The following is a 16,304-nucleotide window of genomic DNA, read 5'->3' on the forward strand; positions in this document are numbered from 1 at the left end:
TCGAGGGAAATGAGCCCATCACAAAAGGACCAATACTCCATGATTCCGCTGATCCGAGGTACCTAGAGGAGTCAAACTCCCAGAGTCAGAAAGTGGAAGAGTGGCTGTGGGAAGGAGAGGACGTGGAGTTAGTGAGTTTCAATTTGGGATGACGAAGAGTTCTGGAGATGCACGGTGTTCAGAGTTGCACGACAATGGGAGTGTATTTAACGCGACTGAACTCTACACATAAACGTGATTAAGATGGTAATTTTATGTTATGTGTATTTTACCACAGTTCTTAAAAAATCACACTTAAGTCTGGATCTTGATGAACTAGTTGCTGGTCCTGCCTCTGCTGCCTTCTTTGCCTCATAGAAGATGATGGATGTAAAAACGCTGAGAAAGCCTGGCGAAACCCTGTCTCTAAAAAAAAAATACAGAAATTAGCCGGGTGTGGTGGCGTGTGCCTGTGGTCCCAGCCACTTGGGAGGCTGAGATGGGAGGATCGCTTGAGCCTAGGAGGTCAAGGCTGCGGTGAGCTGAGATCGCACCACTGCACTCCAGCCTGGGCAGCGAGTAAGACTCTGTCTCAAAAATAATAATAATAAAATAAATAAAAAAACAAAAAACGCTGAGAAATTGCAAGTGTGACAGGACATCAAGGTGTGCTGGGTGTCAAAGTCACACAGTTCTGGGAGGCGAGGTCGTCGGATCACCTGAGGTCAGGAGTTCAACACCAGCCTGGCCAACATGGGGAAACCCCGTCTCTACTAAAAGTACAAAAATTAGCCTGGCATGGTGGTGGGCGCCTGTAATCCCAGCTACTCAGGAGGCTGAGGCAGGAGAATCACTTGAATCCGGGAGGCAGAGGTTGCAGTGAGCTGAGATCGTGCCACTGCACTCCAGCCTGGGCAACAGAGCGAGACTCCGTCTCAAAAAAAAAAAAATCACACAGTTCCAAGCAAGGAGTGAGAAGCCATTGGCTTCAGAGGCCAACCAAGGCTTCAGGGCAGATGGCACTGTTGTTCTGTGGTTGGGCGCTGGGTGGCCTTCAGAGCAGGGCCTGCATGGATCCTGAAGTGAGGCCTTCAGTCCCTGGCAAAGCCAACCATTTTCCCCTGTGGACATCCTTCTGGCAAGCAGCATTTGGCGGGTGGGGAGTAAGATGTTTTCCCTCCTTGGTTTGGTCAACTCTATTTTGCTTTGCTGTGTTGCCTCTTTCTGGGGCAAACGCCAGGATGCATGGCTCTATGGCGACCAGCCTCCAACCCTTTGGTTTGTATCACAGTTCTGGCTGTGCTGAAGTATATCTTAAAAGAGTTAAAAGCCTGGGAAGCCGAACGTATTCTGTTTGGTGGATATTCCATTCAGATGTGTTTTGGGGGGACCGACCCATAGGCACCCATGGGGAAGTAGAAAATGCATGCCAAGGCCCCGGGCACGGTGGCTCACACCTGTAATCCCAGCACTCTGGAAGGCTGAGGCAGGTGGATCACCTGAGGTCAGGAGTTTGAGACCATCCTGGCCAACGTGGTGAAACCCTATCTCTACCAAAAATACAAAAATTAGCTGGGTGTGGTGGCAGGCACCTGTAATCCCAGCTACTTAGGAGGCTAAGGCAGGAGCATTGCTTGAACCCGGGAGACGGAGGTTGTGGTGAGCTGAGATCGCACCACTGCACTCCAGCCTGGGTGACAGAGCAAGACTCCATCTAAAAAAAGAAAGAAAGAAAGAAAATGCACACCAGTCTGATTCTGCTAAAAGTAAAAATAGTAATACAACAATAATATTGGAGCCAGGCATGGTGGCTCACACCTGTAATCCCAGCTATTCCAGAGACTGAGGCAGGAGGACCTCTGGAGCCCGGAAGTTTGAGGCCAGCCTGGGCAGCATAGCAAGACTCCAATCTGTTAAAGAAAAAAAAGCAAGTTGGGTGTGGTGGCTCATGCCCATAATCCCAGCAATTTGGGAGGCCAAGGCTAGTGGATCGCTTGAGCCCAGGAGTTAGAGACCAGCGTGGGCAACATATTGAAACCCTGTCTCAACAAAAAACGAAAAAATTTAGCTGGGTGTGGTGGCGCACGCCTGCAGTCCCTACTACTTGGGAGGCTGAGGTAGGAGGATTACTTGAGCCCAGGAACTTGAGGCTATAGTGAGCTATGACTGTGCCACTGTCCTCCAGCCTGGGCACTGTACTCCAGCCTGGGCACTGCACTCCAGAGTGACACCCTGTCTCAAAAAAGAAAAAAAAAAACACCAATAATATCAACCTCCAAAATGGTTATCAATGGGATGAAGTTTTCTCTCTTCCTTTTTACTCATAAATTGTGGCCCCAGCTCCCTGGCTGGCCGGGACAGTCATCTTCTGATTCTCCTTTACCTGGAGCAAGTTTTTTTCCTGGCTGGATCTTTGCATCTTTGAGTGAGTCTCCTCTGACACCCCTCCTAGCCCAGCCCATACCCCCGAGGTACCGCAGGCAAACTGAAATAATGAACTTCCCCTCAGCTTTCAGATGGGACCAGTAAGGGGTTGATATGGGGGCTGATGGTTGTACAGTTTTCCTCCAGAACAGGCATAATCATACATTTTTCATACACGGTCAGATAGTAAATATTTTCAGCATTGCAGGACAGAAGATCTCTGTTGAAACTACTCAATGGTGATGAAAGCAGCCACAGAATGGGCGTGGCTTGGTGTTAATCTAACTTTATTTACAGACATTGAGATGTGAATTTCTTATCATTTTCATGTGTCATTAGATATTCTTCTTCTTTTTATCTTTAAATTATTTTATTTTTATTTTTTGTAGAGATGGAATCTTGCTATGTTGCCCAGGGTGGTCTTGAACTCCTGGCCTCAAACAATCCTCTTGCCTCAGCCTTCCAAAGTACTGAAATTATAGGTGTGAGCCATGATGCCCAGTTCCTTGATTGTTTTGGGGGTTTTTTGTTTTGTTTTGTTTTGTTTTTGAGATGGAGTCTTACTCTGTTGCCCAGGCTGGAGTGCAATGGCGTGATCTCCGCTCATTGCAACCTCCGCCTCCCGGGTTCAAGCAATTCTCCTGCCTCAGCCTGCCGAGTAGCTGGGATTACAGGCACGTGCCACCATGCCCGGCTAGTTTTTTGTGTTTTTAATAGAGATGGGGTTTCATCATCTTGGCCCGGCTGGTCTTGAACTCTTGACCTTGTGATCCACCCATGTTGGCCTTCCAAAGTGTTGGGATTACAGGCGTGAGCCACCGCGCTTGGGCTTTTTTTTTCTTAAAAAAAAATTTATTTATTTATTTATTTTAACAATTAAAAACTGTAAAAACTACCTTTTGCTTGTGGTCCATACAGCAAGAGGGGGCAGGCCAGGTGTGGCCCACGGGCCATAGTTTGCCAAACCCTGCCCTAGAAGCAGGAACTCCAGTGGGTTCTCTGGGGTGCAAGGCAAGGATCCCATCAGCTGATCATGTCTGAATTCCACTTCAGAAGCCTGGGCAAGTACTGTGGGGTTTTGGAAGGCAGAAGAGTGCAAATCATGGCTCTCCATGTGGCCCTAAGCGTCTTAACTGCTAAGCCCTGCTTCCTGATGTTCTTCACAAGAAAAATCCAGCAGCAGAAATCAGACCCTGGCTGGCTGCTTTAGCGCTGCATTGGCACCAGGTGCGTCGCATGCCAGGCTCTAGAAATAACCCCTCCTATTTTTAACACCCTTGCTTCATCAGAGGGTTTCTAGTTTCTCCCGAAAACAATCTCAGGGCCTAGAGATACGAGTTGGAATTCAGAGCCTCTAAGCCACGTGCGTTGCCCTCTTGTCCCCACAAAAGTCCTCAACATACCCGGGTGACCTGCCTTCCCTTCTCATTCGGCGTCAGGGGGCCCCTGATGTGACTGGGAATCCGAGCGATTTCTATGCAAGGCGCGAGGAAAACTTGAGTTTTCTGAGAGCTTTTTATTTCAAGCCACAGTCAGATTCTACCCAGTTAAAAATGCTTCCCAGGGCTCCTGGAAGCGAAGGAGGGGACGCTGGGCTCACCAGAGAGGGTGTGTTTTATCACCGAGAAAGAGACAGGCTGGCTATTTACACAGAACACCCAGAACTGGCAAACACAGGTTGTCCCTGCAATGTTCATAAAGGACAACTGGAGGCAGGCTTATCAGAGGCTGGCACAGTGGGGACACCTCTGAGCTCCAGGGGAAGTTGGGCCCCTGCAAAACACCTGTCCACCTGCTGGCTCTGCCTCCCCCAACTGTGGCCAGGTTGGGACTCACGTCCTCTTGCCCTATTCCCACGGGAGCCTGCGGTGGCCCAGAGGAGCTCAGAGAGAGGAAGCAGCCTGCGACTGTTGCAGGGGGGCAGATGAGAGCAGGGTGGAGCTAAAATTGCTCCCGCCTCCTCTCTGGAAGTTTCCAGGCCAAGACCCGGTTCCTGGGGAAGAAGCCTGAGGGTCGCTAGGGCCACAGGAGGGCTAGTGCTCGGGCTCAGCATCCATGCAGGACTCCCACGGGTTCCGGGGCATTCGAGGCAGGGAGAACAGCAGGAGGGCAAGACCACCGAGGAAGAGGAGGACGAAGGCAGCACAGGCGCAGGCAAAGGACCAGGAATAATAGTACTCGATCCAGACTGTGTCCTCACTGTCAATCATGCGCTTCACCGACTGCCGCATGACCTCCACCGAGACGAGGATGCAGAGACCTGGGGGCAGAGCCAGGCACGCTCAGGGACAGAGGGGCGCCTGCCGTAGCCACCAGCCCCACCCTAGCCTGTGTGCATGGAGGAGGTGGTGACCTTGCCTTGGGGGAAAAGCTGCCTCAAGGCAGGTTCTAGCTGGGAACCTGCAGAAGGATCCATTTGTCCACCCACCACCCTATTCCTGCATCCCTCAGAAGGGCAACCATGTGGCCAGGTGTGGTGGCTCACACCTGTAATCCCAGCACTTTGGGAGGCTGAGGCAGGAGGATCGCTTGAGGCCAGGAGTTTGAGACCAGCCTGGGCAACATAGTGATGAGCCCTCTGTCTCTACAAAAAATTAAAATAAAATGAAAAATTAGCCAGGTGTGGTGGTGCACGTCTGTAGTCCCAGCTACTAGGAGGCTGGGGCGGGAGGAACCCTTGAACCCAGGAGTTCGAGGCTGCAGTGAGCTGTGATCGTGCCACTGCACTCCAGCCTGGATGACAGAGCGAGACCCTCTTCCTCGTCCCCCAAGAAAAAGAAAGAAAGGCGACCACGTTTCTTTCCTTCTTTTGTCAATCATTCTCTGGGCAGTTTCTTTGGGGCCTTGAGGGTTGAGTCGTGGGGAGGAATGGATAAACTGTCAAGCTCTCTCTCCCTCCAACCCACCTGGAGTCGCTGAGGGCCTGGCCAGGTTTGCCCCTGGATGGGGATGGAGCCTGGGAAATGCCCCTCACCCAAATCTCACGATGGGCATGAGGGTGGAGTGGAGAATCCCCCGCGACATGGTCCCCCGGCCCCGGTGTTCAGGCAGAGCCCCCAGTCTACCTGCAAAGGCGTAGAACATGGACGCAGGCCGCAGCAGGTAGTCCCTCTTCTTCCCAAGGGACAGGAGGACACAGAGGCTGCCCAGGATGACGAAGCCAAGGCTGAAGATGGCGATGGCGGCTGCCGAGATGCTGTATTCTGCAAACACAAGGGACACCCAGCACGCGGCCTCAGCCCGGGAGCTCTTGTCGTGGCTGGTTAGGGACCACACCATGCACCACAGTGTGTGTGTCAGTGTCTGTGTGTGTCATTGTGTGTGTCATTGTACGTGTGTGTCAGTGTGTGTCTCTGTGTGTGTGTGTCTTGTGTGTGTCGTTGTATGTGTGTATCTGTGTGTGTGTCAGTGTGTGTCATTGTGTCTCATTGTGAGTGTGTGTCAGTGTCTCTGTGCGTCTGTGTCTTGTGTGTGTCATTGTGTGTGTGTATCTGTGTTGTGTGTGTCTGTGTGTGTCAGTGTGTGTCTGTGTGTCTGCCCACTCACCCTGTGTGCAGCTGTCCGAGCGCGGGCAGGCACGGGTCTGTACTCCCGACAGTGGGTGTGCGTCTGAGCTCTGTGGATCCTGAAAAGCTGGTACTCAGGGAGGGATTTCTAGGCCAGGAAGGGACTCAGACTGTCCCTGCAGACTCTAACTATCACATCCCACCAAGAGCCACCACGGGGCTTCTGAGCACTTGTTCCACATCCACAGCTCCCTTCACAACAGCTGCCCTTGGGTAGGAGCCTACCAGGAGGTCCTGCTTCCGCAAACGCTCCCTGGCCCCAAGGTGTGGAAGCTCCGGGCCCTGGAGATGGAAGGCGGCTGCCTGGGGCCTCCGGAGTGGGGAGGTGACAAGGCTGTTGTTCAAATGCACCACGGGCTTCTTCTCATCAGGCGTAAGGAAGTCAGTGCTTTTGCCAATGACTTTCTGGCCCAGTGATGCACGACACAGAAGTCCCCTCCTGTCACCCCAAACTCCTTTCCACCCAGGCTCACCCTTCTGAGTGGTGAATTCGAAGATCTCCGAGCTCTCGCCGGGGTTAAAATGCCTGAAGTAGGAACAGTTCTTCTCTGCAAAGGAGGAGACAGACTATGAGTTGAGGGGAGCAACCTGTAGCAAGGACAGAGGCTGGCAGAGAGCGTGGTGTCATTCTGCTCGGCTCTGGCAGCCTCTCTTCTCCCCAGATTCTTAATCTGGGCTGAAACATCTGTCTTTGACCCTTAGAACAACATCTCAGTGGGATAATGAGGTTGCCTGGAAGGCTGGGAGGTCTTCAGGGAGCTGAGGCTGGATGAGTCTGCAGGGCAGATGGTCTGTGGGTTCTGCACCCCATTAGGCAGACGGGGTAACTGAGGCCCAGGCTCAAGCCGTTTTTCAGGGTGTGCAGGGTGCACAGTCAACAAAGAGCCAAACAGCAGTCTCTGTTGGGGCCGATTCTGTCCCCCCAGGGGACACTGGGCGATGCCTGGGGACATGGTGGTGGTGAGAGGGGTACACCTGGCACCCAGCCGGTAGAGGCCACAGACGCTGCTGAACATCCCACGACACACAGGTCAGGTCCTCCCAACATGGAATGATCCAGGCCAAAATATCAAGAGTGCCAAGGTTGAGAAACCCTGGATCAACCCCAAATCTGGGACTGTATCTCTTATCAGAATCCAGGCACACCCTGGTTCACTGGTGGGACCTGGCAAACAGTGTTTTTCAACAGCTTTCTGGGAGATCCTGATGTGCAGCCAGGATGGGAACCCTGCTCCAGGCCCCTTAAAATGCCCCGCAAAGGGCTTTTTCCGAGTGGCTATTGGGATGGCCTGGATGCAGATGGAACCCCTACGAGGGCCGAATGTGACCATCATGTGGTTTCACTGGGTCCCTGGTCTTTGCGAGACAGCCCAGATGAGACCTGCCCCACAAAGCCGCTTGGCCCACCTGATAATTGTCATAAAAGCTATGGAAAGTCTGTGGGCAGTAGGAACGCAAATCTGAATCTGATGAGGGAGAGGGGAGACGCTCAGCACAAGGAAATTCATGCTGATTTAAAATATAATTTCACTTCCATTTTTCTCTTTCAGTCTCTCTCTCATAGCTAGGTATACTATAAAATGAAAGCACAGGCCGGGCGCAGTGGCTCACACCTGTAATCCCAGCACTTTAGAAGCCTGAGGCAGGAGAATTGCTTCAACCCGGGAGGTAGAGGTTGCAGTGAGCTGAGGTTGTGTCACTGCACTCCAGCCTGGGTGACAGAGTGGGGACTCCGTCTCAAAAAAAAAAAAAAAAAAAGCACAATCTTATTTCTTGCTAAATGCAGTTTATCTTCTTTGCTCTTGATTTAGGAAGTGGATGAATGGGTTATTTTATATTATGTTTCCTTCAAAAACTAAATTAGTTTGCTTTTTATTTGTGGAGGCCCTTCATTGATTTCTTTTCCTGTGGGTCAGTGACCCTTAAATACAAAAACATCTCTTTCTCTAGTTTAGATGGTGTCTAGTTTGTCAATTCATTTCTTCACTTCCAGGCTTCATTTAGATGCTCACAAGGCGGTTGATGCCTAGTTCTTTCTGGAAATGTACCTGCAGTGATACCAAGGCTTTTCTTTGGGATGAAGGCTTTCTTTAATCAGACCTAAATCATTCTTCTTGCTCCTTCAGCCTGTGGTCTCGTACCATTCCCCTCCTTCCCCCCAAAGCTGGGGCTGCTGCCTCTCCTGAGGCTGAGGAAGGAAATGACCCCTGGAGATGGGATCTGGTTTAGCAGCAGTACCCTGTTCCTGGCATAAACAGCCTTCTCTGTGTGCTTCTATATTTAAATCACTTTCCTTTTGAACCGCATTACCTGGGGTGTCTGACTGCCAGTTGGTGATGTCAGAATTGGTGCTCTGCTATTCTCTCTGGGCATCCGGTGCTTTTTTAAAGCATAATGCAGATCTCTTCTATTTGTTAGATTATTAGCTGTAGATCTCTCAAATCACTGCTTCAAAATGGCCCATGCTATGTCATAAGTCTCCATGTGTCTCCCTCTGGACAAAGAAACATTTCTGTTTCTGTTTCGTTCTTGAAGGGCCAATTTCAGTTGTCGGAATTGACTGAATTCAAGTGTATTTTTCACGGTCAGCTGCCTCCCTGACTGCTCGAAAGCCATAAGTTAAAATCCTTCCCAGCGGAGGGCCCTGAGATGAGGGCCACGGAGTGCCTTGCTGGGGCACAGCTGTCTGCACCTGGTGGGTTGCTGAGATGACTCTCACACAGGTAGCATTTGGCTCGCCAAATCCCCACCAGATAAACACCAGGCTCCATCTGGCTGCTGGCTGCTTGGATAGAAATGATCCTAACCCAGACACAGGGGTGGGCTACGTGTCTGCAGGAGCCAGGTTGTGAGCTTTTGGGGGGATGCTTTTCTTTTGGTGGTCCAGGTACAATGTTCCCCCTCCCTCGTCTCCATTAAGTGTCCTCAGATGGAGGGAGGGGGCCTCCAGTGGGTAGGATTCCTTCTCGGGGTATCAGGAAGCCTCAGCTTCACTCTTACGTGGCTGAACTGGGGGCCTGAGGACCGATAGGCAGACCCTGTCCCCTCTCTTGGGCTTAGCACATGAAAAAGACCAGTGTCTCCTGCTCTGAACCTGGGAGAAACATCCACTCCTGGGCTATGTGGCTGCCCATTGGAGACCATAAACCCTTTCATGGTCTCTGATGGCCCCTGTAGGGATGGGGGCACGTCAGACCCAGGCCTCATTTAGGACAAATCAGGCCAGGCATCTGCCCATGTCACTCAAGAGGGTGCAGGGTCCTGTTCAGATGGACAGATCCTACTATGAGCCCCTTCCCTCTCTGCCCTGTCCCTGGGTCCAGGTGGATATTATTTGGGAAACTGAGCATTCAGGGCAACGTAAAGAGGAAGGATATCCGAGGTGGACCCATTTTAGTCATGGGTCAAGAGGAGAGGGACCGTGACAGTCCTGTGCAGACTCTGAGTCTTCCTGCCTCTGCCTCTGAGATGTCGCTCTCTGCCCCACTGCCCTGGCTTCCATCACACTTACACAAAGCTCAGGGATTGCAGCTTTGCTTCCGACTAAGTCAGCAAAGATTCCAGTGCCAGGATGATGATCTGGGGTGTTAGGAACTCTGAGGTTGTGCCATTCTCCTTTGTCTCTGCAAATGGCTTATGCTGATTTTAATCTCCTTATTTCTGTAAGACTTGGTGGTTTAAAAATATTAAATGGGTTATTTATTAAAAATGTGGTAAACTCAGCTCTCAGACTTGACTGGGGGATGGAATAGTCTGGCTAACCAAGTGTTCGGTTACGGGCATTAGTAACTGTGCAGAACCACGTGTAGTGTGCCAGTTTCAAAGAATTAGAGCAGAAGCCACATTTAGCTCCAAGCTGAACTTGAGTTAATAGGGATATTTCTTTGATAGCTGGAACAGCTGGCAGGATTAGCGGATGCCTTGGGTTATCACTGAGAATGTATCAGTGTGCCAAGTGACAGTCCATGGAGACTTTCATATATTCAAAGATACTTTGTGGATTTGTCCAAAACCAAAGAAACTGGTACTTTAGGGATGCAAGGAAGCCTCTAACTTGCATTGATGTCAGTGTTGTTTTTAGCCTTTTGGTAAAAGAAGTTCTATCAGCCCCTGACAGTGGTTTCTCTGGGCTGTGTCTCCTCCCACACCTCTGATTGAAGACTTTTATAAAATGGGCTGGAGAAATCCCCAAGACCTGACCCTAGAGCTTCAGAGCACTGCTCTTCCATGGGAGAAGCCTGGCTTTGGCCTAGGCCTCTGGCATGGACTCCTGTGGGTGGTGAGGGGAGCCCATGAAATTCCTGGGGTCGGCAGTATCATGCTGTTTCATACAGTCCCAATTCCCGCACTGAGAGAAGATGGACCAGTAGGGAAAATGGGGCACTAGGCAAAGTGGGACCTGGGGCAACCTGCCTCCTTGCCCTAAAGAGGCAGAGCCTGAAAGAAGCAGCACTTCACCCAGCCCAAGGGCAGGGGATGGCCTCTCTGCGAGTTCATTTGGACTTTCAGAACACATAGTCTCTCCTATGAGAGAGGCTCCTACTCTCATTCCGAAGCATTGGAATTGGTCTTAGATGTTGATCTTGTACATGGAAGTCCTTCTAAGACTGTTTGGAGGACAGTAGAAAAATTAGACAACTCTGGCCCACTGAACCTCCAACATTCTAAGACTAAGTGGGACCTTGAGAAGTCTCCTCCACTGCACCAGCTTCTGGTCCAGCTGCCCTCAAACTATGCCATGTCAAAAGCTGGACTCCTTGTGTTCACTTGGGTCAAAGCTTTTAGGAGCTGTGTTTACATGCACAATAGAGGGTGTGAGAAGGAACTGGAGGGAAAGGAGGCTCTGGATTCAAGACTTGGGTGGAGAACTTCTATTTGTTAGCTGGTTAGCCTGGGGAAGGCTATGCTCAGCCTCCATGTTCCTACCTGTAGAATGAGACCCACCTGTAGAATGAGACCCACCTGTAGAATGAGACCCACCTGTAGAATGAGACCCACCTGTAGAATGAGACCCACCTGTAGAATAGGAATCACCTGTAGAATAAGAACCCACTCACTGGGTTGTTGTAAAGTAGTTAATGTATTGACTAAAAAGGTGAATGTTAGGGGTAATCGTCTGAGTGTGAGTCCTGGCTGCTCTGCTCATCACCTGTGTTACCTTGTCAAATATCTCAACCTCTCAGTGGTTCATTTTCTTTATCTGTAAGATTGGGATGATGATAATAGCATGGCCTTCATGGAGGTTTCTGTGAGGATTAGGTGAGCTAATATATGTATGTCATCCCACCACCTTCTGGACTCCATAGATTTGGGAAAAAATTGGCTGTTCATCTTATTTAGGATTCCTCATATGTGGTGAGTTGCTTCTTTCTGTTTTTAAGATTCTCCATCTCTATCTTTCAACAGTTTGATTATCATGTGTCTAGATGTGGATCCCTTAGAGTTTATTCTACCTGGAGTTCATTGAGCTTCATAAATTTGTAGATTTTTAACGTTTTTCCTCCAATTTGGGAAGCTTTTGGACATTATTTTTCACATACCTTTTTTGCTCTTTTCTCTCTTTCCCTCTCCTTCTGGGACTCCCTTTACATACACTTGATGGTGTCCCATAAGTCTCCGAGGAGCTCGTCATTTTTCTTTATTCTTTTTATCTGTCTGTTCCTCAGACTGGCTAATCTCAATTGACTTATCTTAAAGGTCACTGATTCTTTTGCCTGCTCAGATATGCCATTGAGCCCCTCTAGTGAATTTCTCATTTTAATTATTGTACTTTTCAACTCCAGAATTTCTATTTTGTCTTAAAAATAATTTCTGTGTCTTAATTGATAGTTTCTATTTCATGAGGCATCGTTTTCATCTTTAATTCTTTTGATTGTTTTTAAAAGTTCTTTGGATATATTTACTATAGCTGATTTAAAGTTTTTGTCTAGTAAGTCCAATATCTGGCTTCCTTAGGGATCTATTGACTTCTCCCTGCCCCATGTATGCCCCATATCATTTTAGTTCTTTGCATGTCTTGTATTATTTATGTATGTATTTATTTATTTAGAGACAGAATCTCGCTCTGTCACCCAGGCTGGAGTGCAGTGGCATGATCATAGTTCACTGTAGTCTCTAACTCCTAGGATCAAACAATTCCCTCACCTAAGCCTTGGGAGTAGCTAGAATTACAGGCACATGCCACCACTCCTGGCTATTTTGTGGTTTTTGTTTTTTTTTTTTTGGTAGGGACAGGGTCTTGCTATATTGCCCAGCTTGATCTCAAACCCCTGGCCTCAAGCAATCCTCTCACTTGGCCTCCAAAAGTGCTGGGAATACAGGAGTGAGCCACCACACCCAGCCAGTATTTTTTAAACAATATAATGTGGCAACTCTGGAAATCAGTTGTTCCCCCTTCTTGAGGATTTGTTCCCATTGTTTGTTTAGTGACTTTTTTGAACTAAGATGGTAAAGTCTGTGTTTTTTGTCATGTGTGACCACTGAAATCCCTGTTCAATTAGCTTAGTGACCAATTAGAAATTTCCTAAAATGCTTGGCAACAATGCCTCTCCCGGTCTTTACTGAAGGGCTCTGCATATGACTTTCACGCTCAGCTAAGCCACCCACATCTCTGCCTTAGCCTTCACTTTCTGCTTGAACAGAGCCTCAAGATACGGCAGAGAGTGCTTAGGGCCTTCTCAGGTCTTTCCCAAGCATGCATATAGCATTGTGCATGCATGTGGCCTCCTAGATTCCCAGGAATATGTTGGAGCTTTTCAATGCAACTTATGGACATCTCAGTCTCCAGTTTTTTGGTTTGCCTGTTGTTTTCCCTAACTGTTATCTACTGCCTCAGACAGCCATGGTGTTAATCAATCATCTCTAATTATTTTCAACAAACATCCCCAGGGAGAAAGACTATTTGCACTGGATGAGCTCAGAGTCAGGTCAAACAGAAACAGCTTCTCAAGTGGGGGTTTTCAGGGAATCACCAGACAGGTCAAATAATGACAACTCTCTGGGAATGGGCCTTTGATCCAACCCCATTCTCTCCCCTCCAGAGGCTACTGGGATGCTGATTTTCACTGTGATTACAGAATGTTGGTTTGCAAGTTTACCACAGAGCTGGGAAAGGGAAACAGGAATAAGACAAGTTAAAACATCACAGAACTCACTGGTCCTCCTGAGATTCACCCGTTTTTCTTGCTGGATTGCTGCAAGACTTTGGTTAATTTCCAGAGTTCTGAAAATGTTGATTCTGACCATTTCTGCCAGCCTTCTCATTACTTTTATGGAGAAGAAGATTTTTGGAGGTTCTTTTTCTATCTTTTTTTTTTTCCTGATGTCTTTCAAAGTTAATACATGTAAAGCATTTACAACAATATTTGGCACATAGGGTTACATGTATGTGCCATTATTATTATTATTGTTGTTAATAATAAATGACAGGCCACATATGAACCCACTTCCTCCCTCCAGAGAAGAGTGGTCCCAGGGAGCACAAGAAGGGCAGATGGGGAAGGAGAACGATGTCCATTTGCAGAGAAAAGAGAGGGAAAAAGGCAGGAACATGCTTTGGAAGATTACCAGCGGAAAGGTAGTGCTCAGTGCCACAAGTGTGGGAGGTATGGTTCATAGCTGGTTAGGCTAAGAAGGCAAAGAGGTAGATCCTGGTCAGGCTCAAGGCCAAGCAATGCCTGCTGGCCCCCTGCAATTGGTCCAGTCACCTCTCACTAGCCTGTCTCTTCCTTGTGTGGATTCTGCTCACTGCCCAGTCCTCTGCTCTGACTTTAAAAGGCAGATGGTTCCAAGGACGGGTGAACAGGACTGTAACAGCACGTCCCCATGCGTGGTCCCTGAAGAAGCTGCCTTGCCCTGCCCTGCCCTGCCCTGCCCAGGGGAGTTGGCTGGAGGGTGTTCCTGTTTATGGGTGTGCTCAGCAGTGGCCAAGGGGCATGGGCATCCAGGCTATGCGATACCCTGCAAGCACATGGCCACACCTGTCACTCTCAGCCCTGGGACTTGGTGTTTCTACAACAGCTGGGCACTTACGAGTCTTCTGGGCGTCCAGTGGGGCTGAACAAGGGAGGGGCTCTCTGGAGCAAGCAGGAGGGAAGGGAGAGGGAGCAGAGACAAGGGAGGATGGGTTCTGGGCTCTCTGCCTCACACGCAGACTGACTGCAAGATCTTCGGGGACTCAGCCCCAGTGTCCTTGAAGGACAGGTTTCAAGGAACACCTAGTCTGATAAAAGAGGAAATAATCCAAAAACCAGGTGGGACATCACGCTGACATCACTCTGCTCCGCTGACATCACCCTGCTCCACTGCCACCGTGGATGGGTGTCTGTAAGCCTGGGAAGGGATCTTACGTTGCTGAGAGTCAGTCCCATATTTTATAGAGGAAGAAGCAGAGGCTGAGGTGAGCTTTGTGCTCCCTGGATGGTCACTTGAGGGTAGTGGGCAATGGTGACTAGATCCCTGGCCGCCTGGTCTCCATGTAGCACTCTTTCCTCTAAAGTGCTGTATTTGCTAAGAATCCAGAAGCCTCTGCATTTGCAGAATAGAGGCTAGTCATGCAACTACCAGGTACACCTGAAAAGGACCTTACCTTCAACGTGTGGTTCGGTCACATGGTAGGAAATCGAGGAATACGCTTAAATTACAGGGTGAGGAAATGCTTTGCAACTCTGACAGGGTCTGAGCTAAGACAGTATGCATAGAAGACCGAAGTCCTGACAAAAGGATGGGTGGAGGTCGGGCATGGTGGCTCACGCCTGTAATCCCAGCACTTTGGGAGGCCAAGGCAGGTAGATCACCTGAGGTCAGGAGTTCGAGACCAGCCTGGCCAACATGGTGAAACCCCGTCTCTACTGAAGGTACAAAAATTAGATGGGTGTGGTGGCGCATGCCTGTAATCTCAGCTACTGGGGAAGCTGAGGCAGGAGAATTGCTTGAGTCCAGGAGGCGGAAGTTGCAGTGAGCCAAGATTGTGCCACTGCACTCCAGCCTGGGCGACAGAGCAAAACTCTGTCTCAAATAAAAAGAAGGTTGGGGCAGGTGGCTCACCCACAGCCACGTCCTGCTTCACAGAACCTGTGCAGCTGCTCCAGGCCCGGGGCCCACAAGGGCCCATGCTTGGTTTCATGTGCTGCTGTCACTGCCTTGAAATCCTTGGTAATTTGGAGCAAGGAACCCTGCATTTTCCTTTTGCACAGGACCCTGCAAATTCCATCACCTGTCCTCTATCCTCTCCTCTCCTGCCTTGAGGCCAGGAACAAACCTGCCAGCCCCATGGGTCCCCCTAGCCTGAGGACACAGAGCAACCCAGCTTGTCTTTGCAGGGAGAGAGTGACCAGATGGGGCCCAGAAGTGCCTGGGCTGGTAGAGCTGCAGTTCCTTTCTTGAGCCTGCCCAGCTCTCTGCTCTGGACAAAAAGCCCCAAGGTCCAGCCAGACAGAAATAGCTGGGACAAATGCCCTCGTCTTGCAACCCAGCCCCAGCCACCAGCACCGCACATGCAATTCATATCTTCTTCCCTGGGCAGAAAAGGCTGGGCAGCTGCCCTATTTCTAGACAGAGAAACCTGCCTTCCTTCTTCGCATGGGCAACTTTGCCAGGGGGACGACAGGGAAGGGCGGGAGTTGGGGATTGGGATGGAGGGTGGGTACGTTACCCCCGGGCAGGGTGATGGACCCGCAGGTCTTGCTGTCGTCCATGGGGATGCGCTTGGTACAAATCCGCCAGAGGCCGAAGTGGGCCGCCTCACAGGTGGTGTTGTGGTGCTCCATGTGGGGGCTCAGCACAGCCCAGTGGTCGGTTACCACGGCTGTCATGGCCAGCACGATGCCTGCCAGGATGCAGAAGAGGGTCACGCGGACCTTCAGCATTTTGGTCTGGGACATGGTGGTCGCCTAGGCATGAGTGCCCTGGGCAGGGTCCGGCGGCTGCGTCTCCTAGGGCAGGTGACAGCCGAGCTGGGGGGTGGCAGTGGTTGTCGGGCTGGGAGTGGCCACTAAGTTTAGTGTGCCTGGCTGAGCCAGAGTGGGCTGGCCTTGGGGCTGAGGGACGCGGGACGTGCTGAGCAGCTGCCCAGACGCGTCAGGGGCCTGAGGGAGGCTGCTATTAATGCCCGTCTCCAGGCCTGGCACCGAGGACGGCTTCTGCTCGGGTTTCAGGGTTTTCTGCCCCTCTAGGAGCCAGAAATACCCCAGTGCGGCGGGGCAGGGCGGCAAGGAGAGAAGGCTCTGGATGGTGCATTGAGGCCTCTATGGAGTAGCAGCTCAGGGTGCCTGAGTTGGGAGAGGGCGAGAGGTGGGCAGCAGGGCCCCGGGGGTGGGAATCTGCGTGCTCTGGGCT

At 50.4% G+C, this 16,304-nt stretch overlaps 1 protein-coding gene across 1 annotated transcript; it reads right to left on the bottom strand.

Moving 5' to 3' along the window:
• Positions 1 to 3,904: 3,904 nt before the first annotated feature.
• Positions 3,905 to 15,955, bottom strand: CACNG1 (calcium voltage-gated channel auxiliary subunit gamma 1). Its single transcript, XM_055243314.1, has 4 exons — positions 15,622 to 15,955; positions 6,443 to 6,517; positions 5,469 to 5,606; positions 3,905 to 4,663 (listed from the first exon to the last, which is right to left on the bottom strand). The coding sequence occupies exons 1-4, from the start codon at positions 15,848 to 15,850 to the stop codon at positions 4,437 to 4,439; spliced, it is 669 nt and encodes a 222-aa protein (XP_055099289.1). The 5' UTR covers positions 15,851 to 15,955; the 3' UTR covers positions 3,905 to 4,436.
• Between the last annotated feature and the right edge of the window lie 349 nt (positions 15,956 to 16,304).

This window comes from Symphalangus syndactylus, chromosome 14, assembly GCF_028878055.3.
Source record: "Symphalangus syndactylus isolate Jambi chromosome 14, NHGRI_mSymSyn1-v2.1_pri, whole genome shotgun sequence".
NCBI classification, from domain to species: domain Eukaryota; kingdom Metazoa; phylum Chordata; class Mammalia; order Primates; family Hylobatidae; genus Symphalangus; species Symphalangus syndactylus.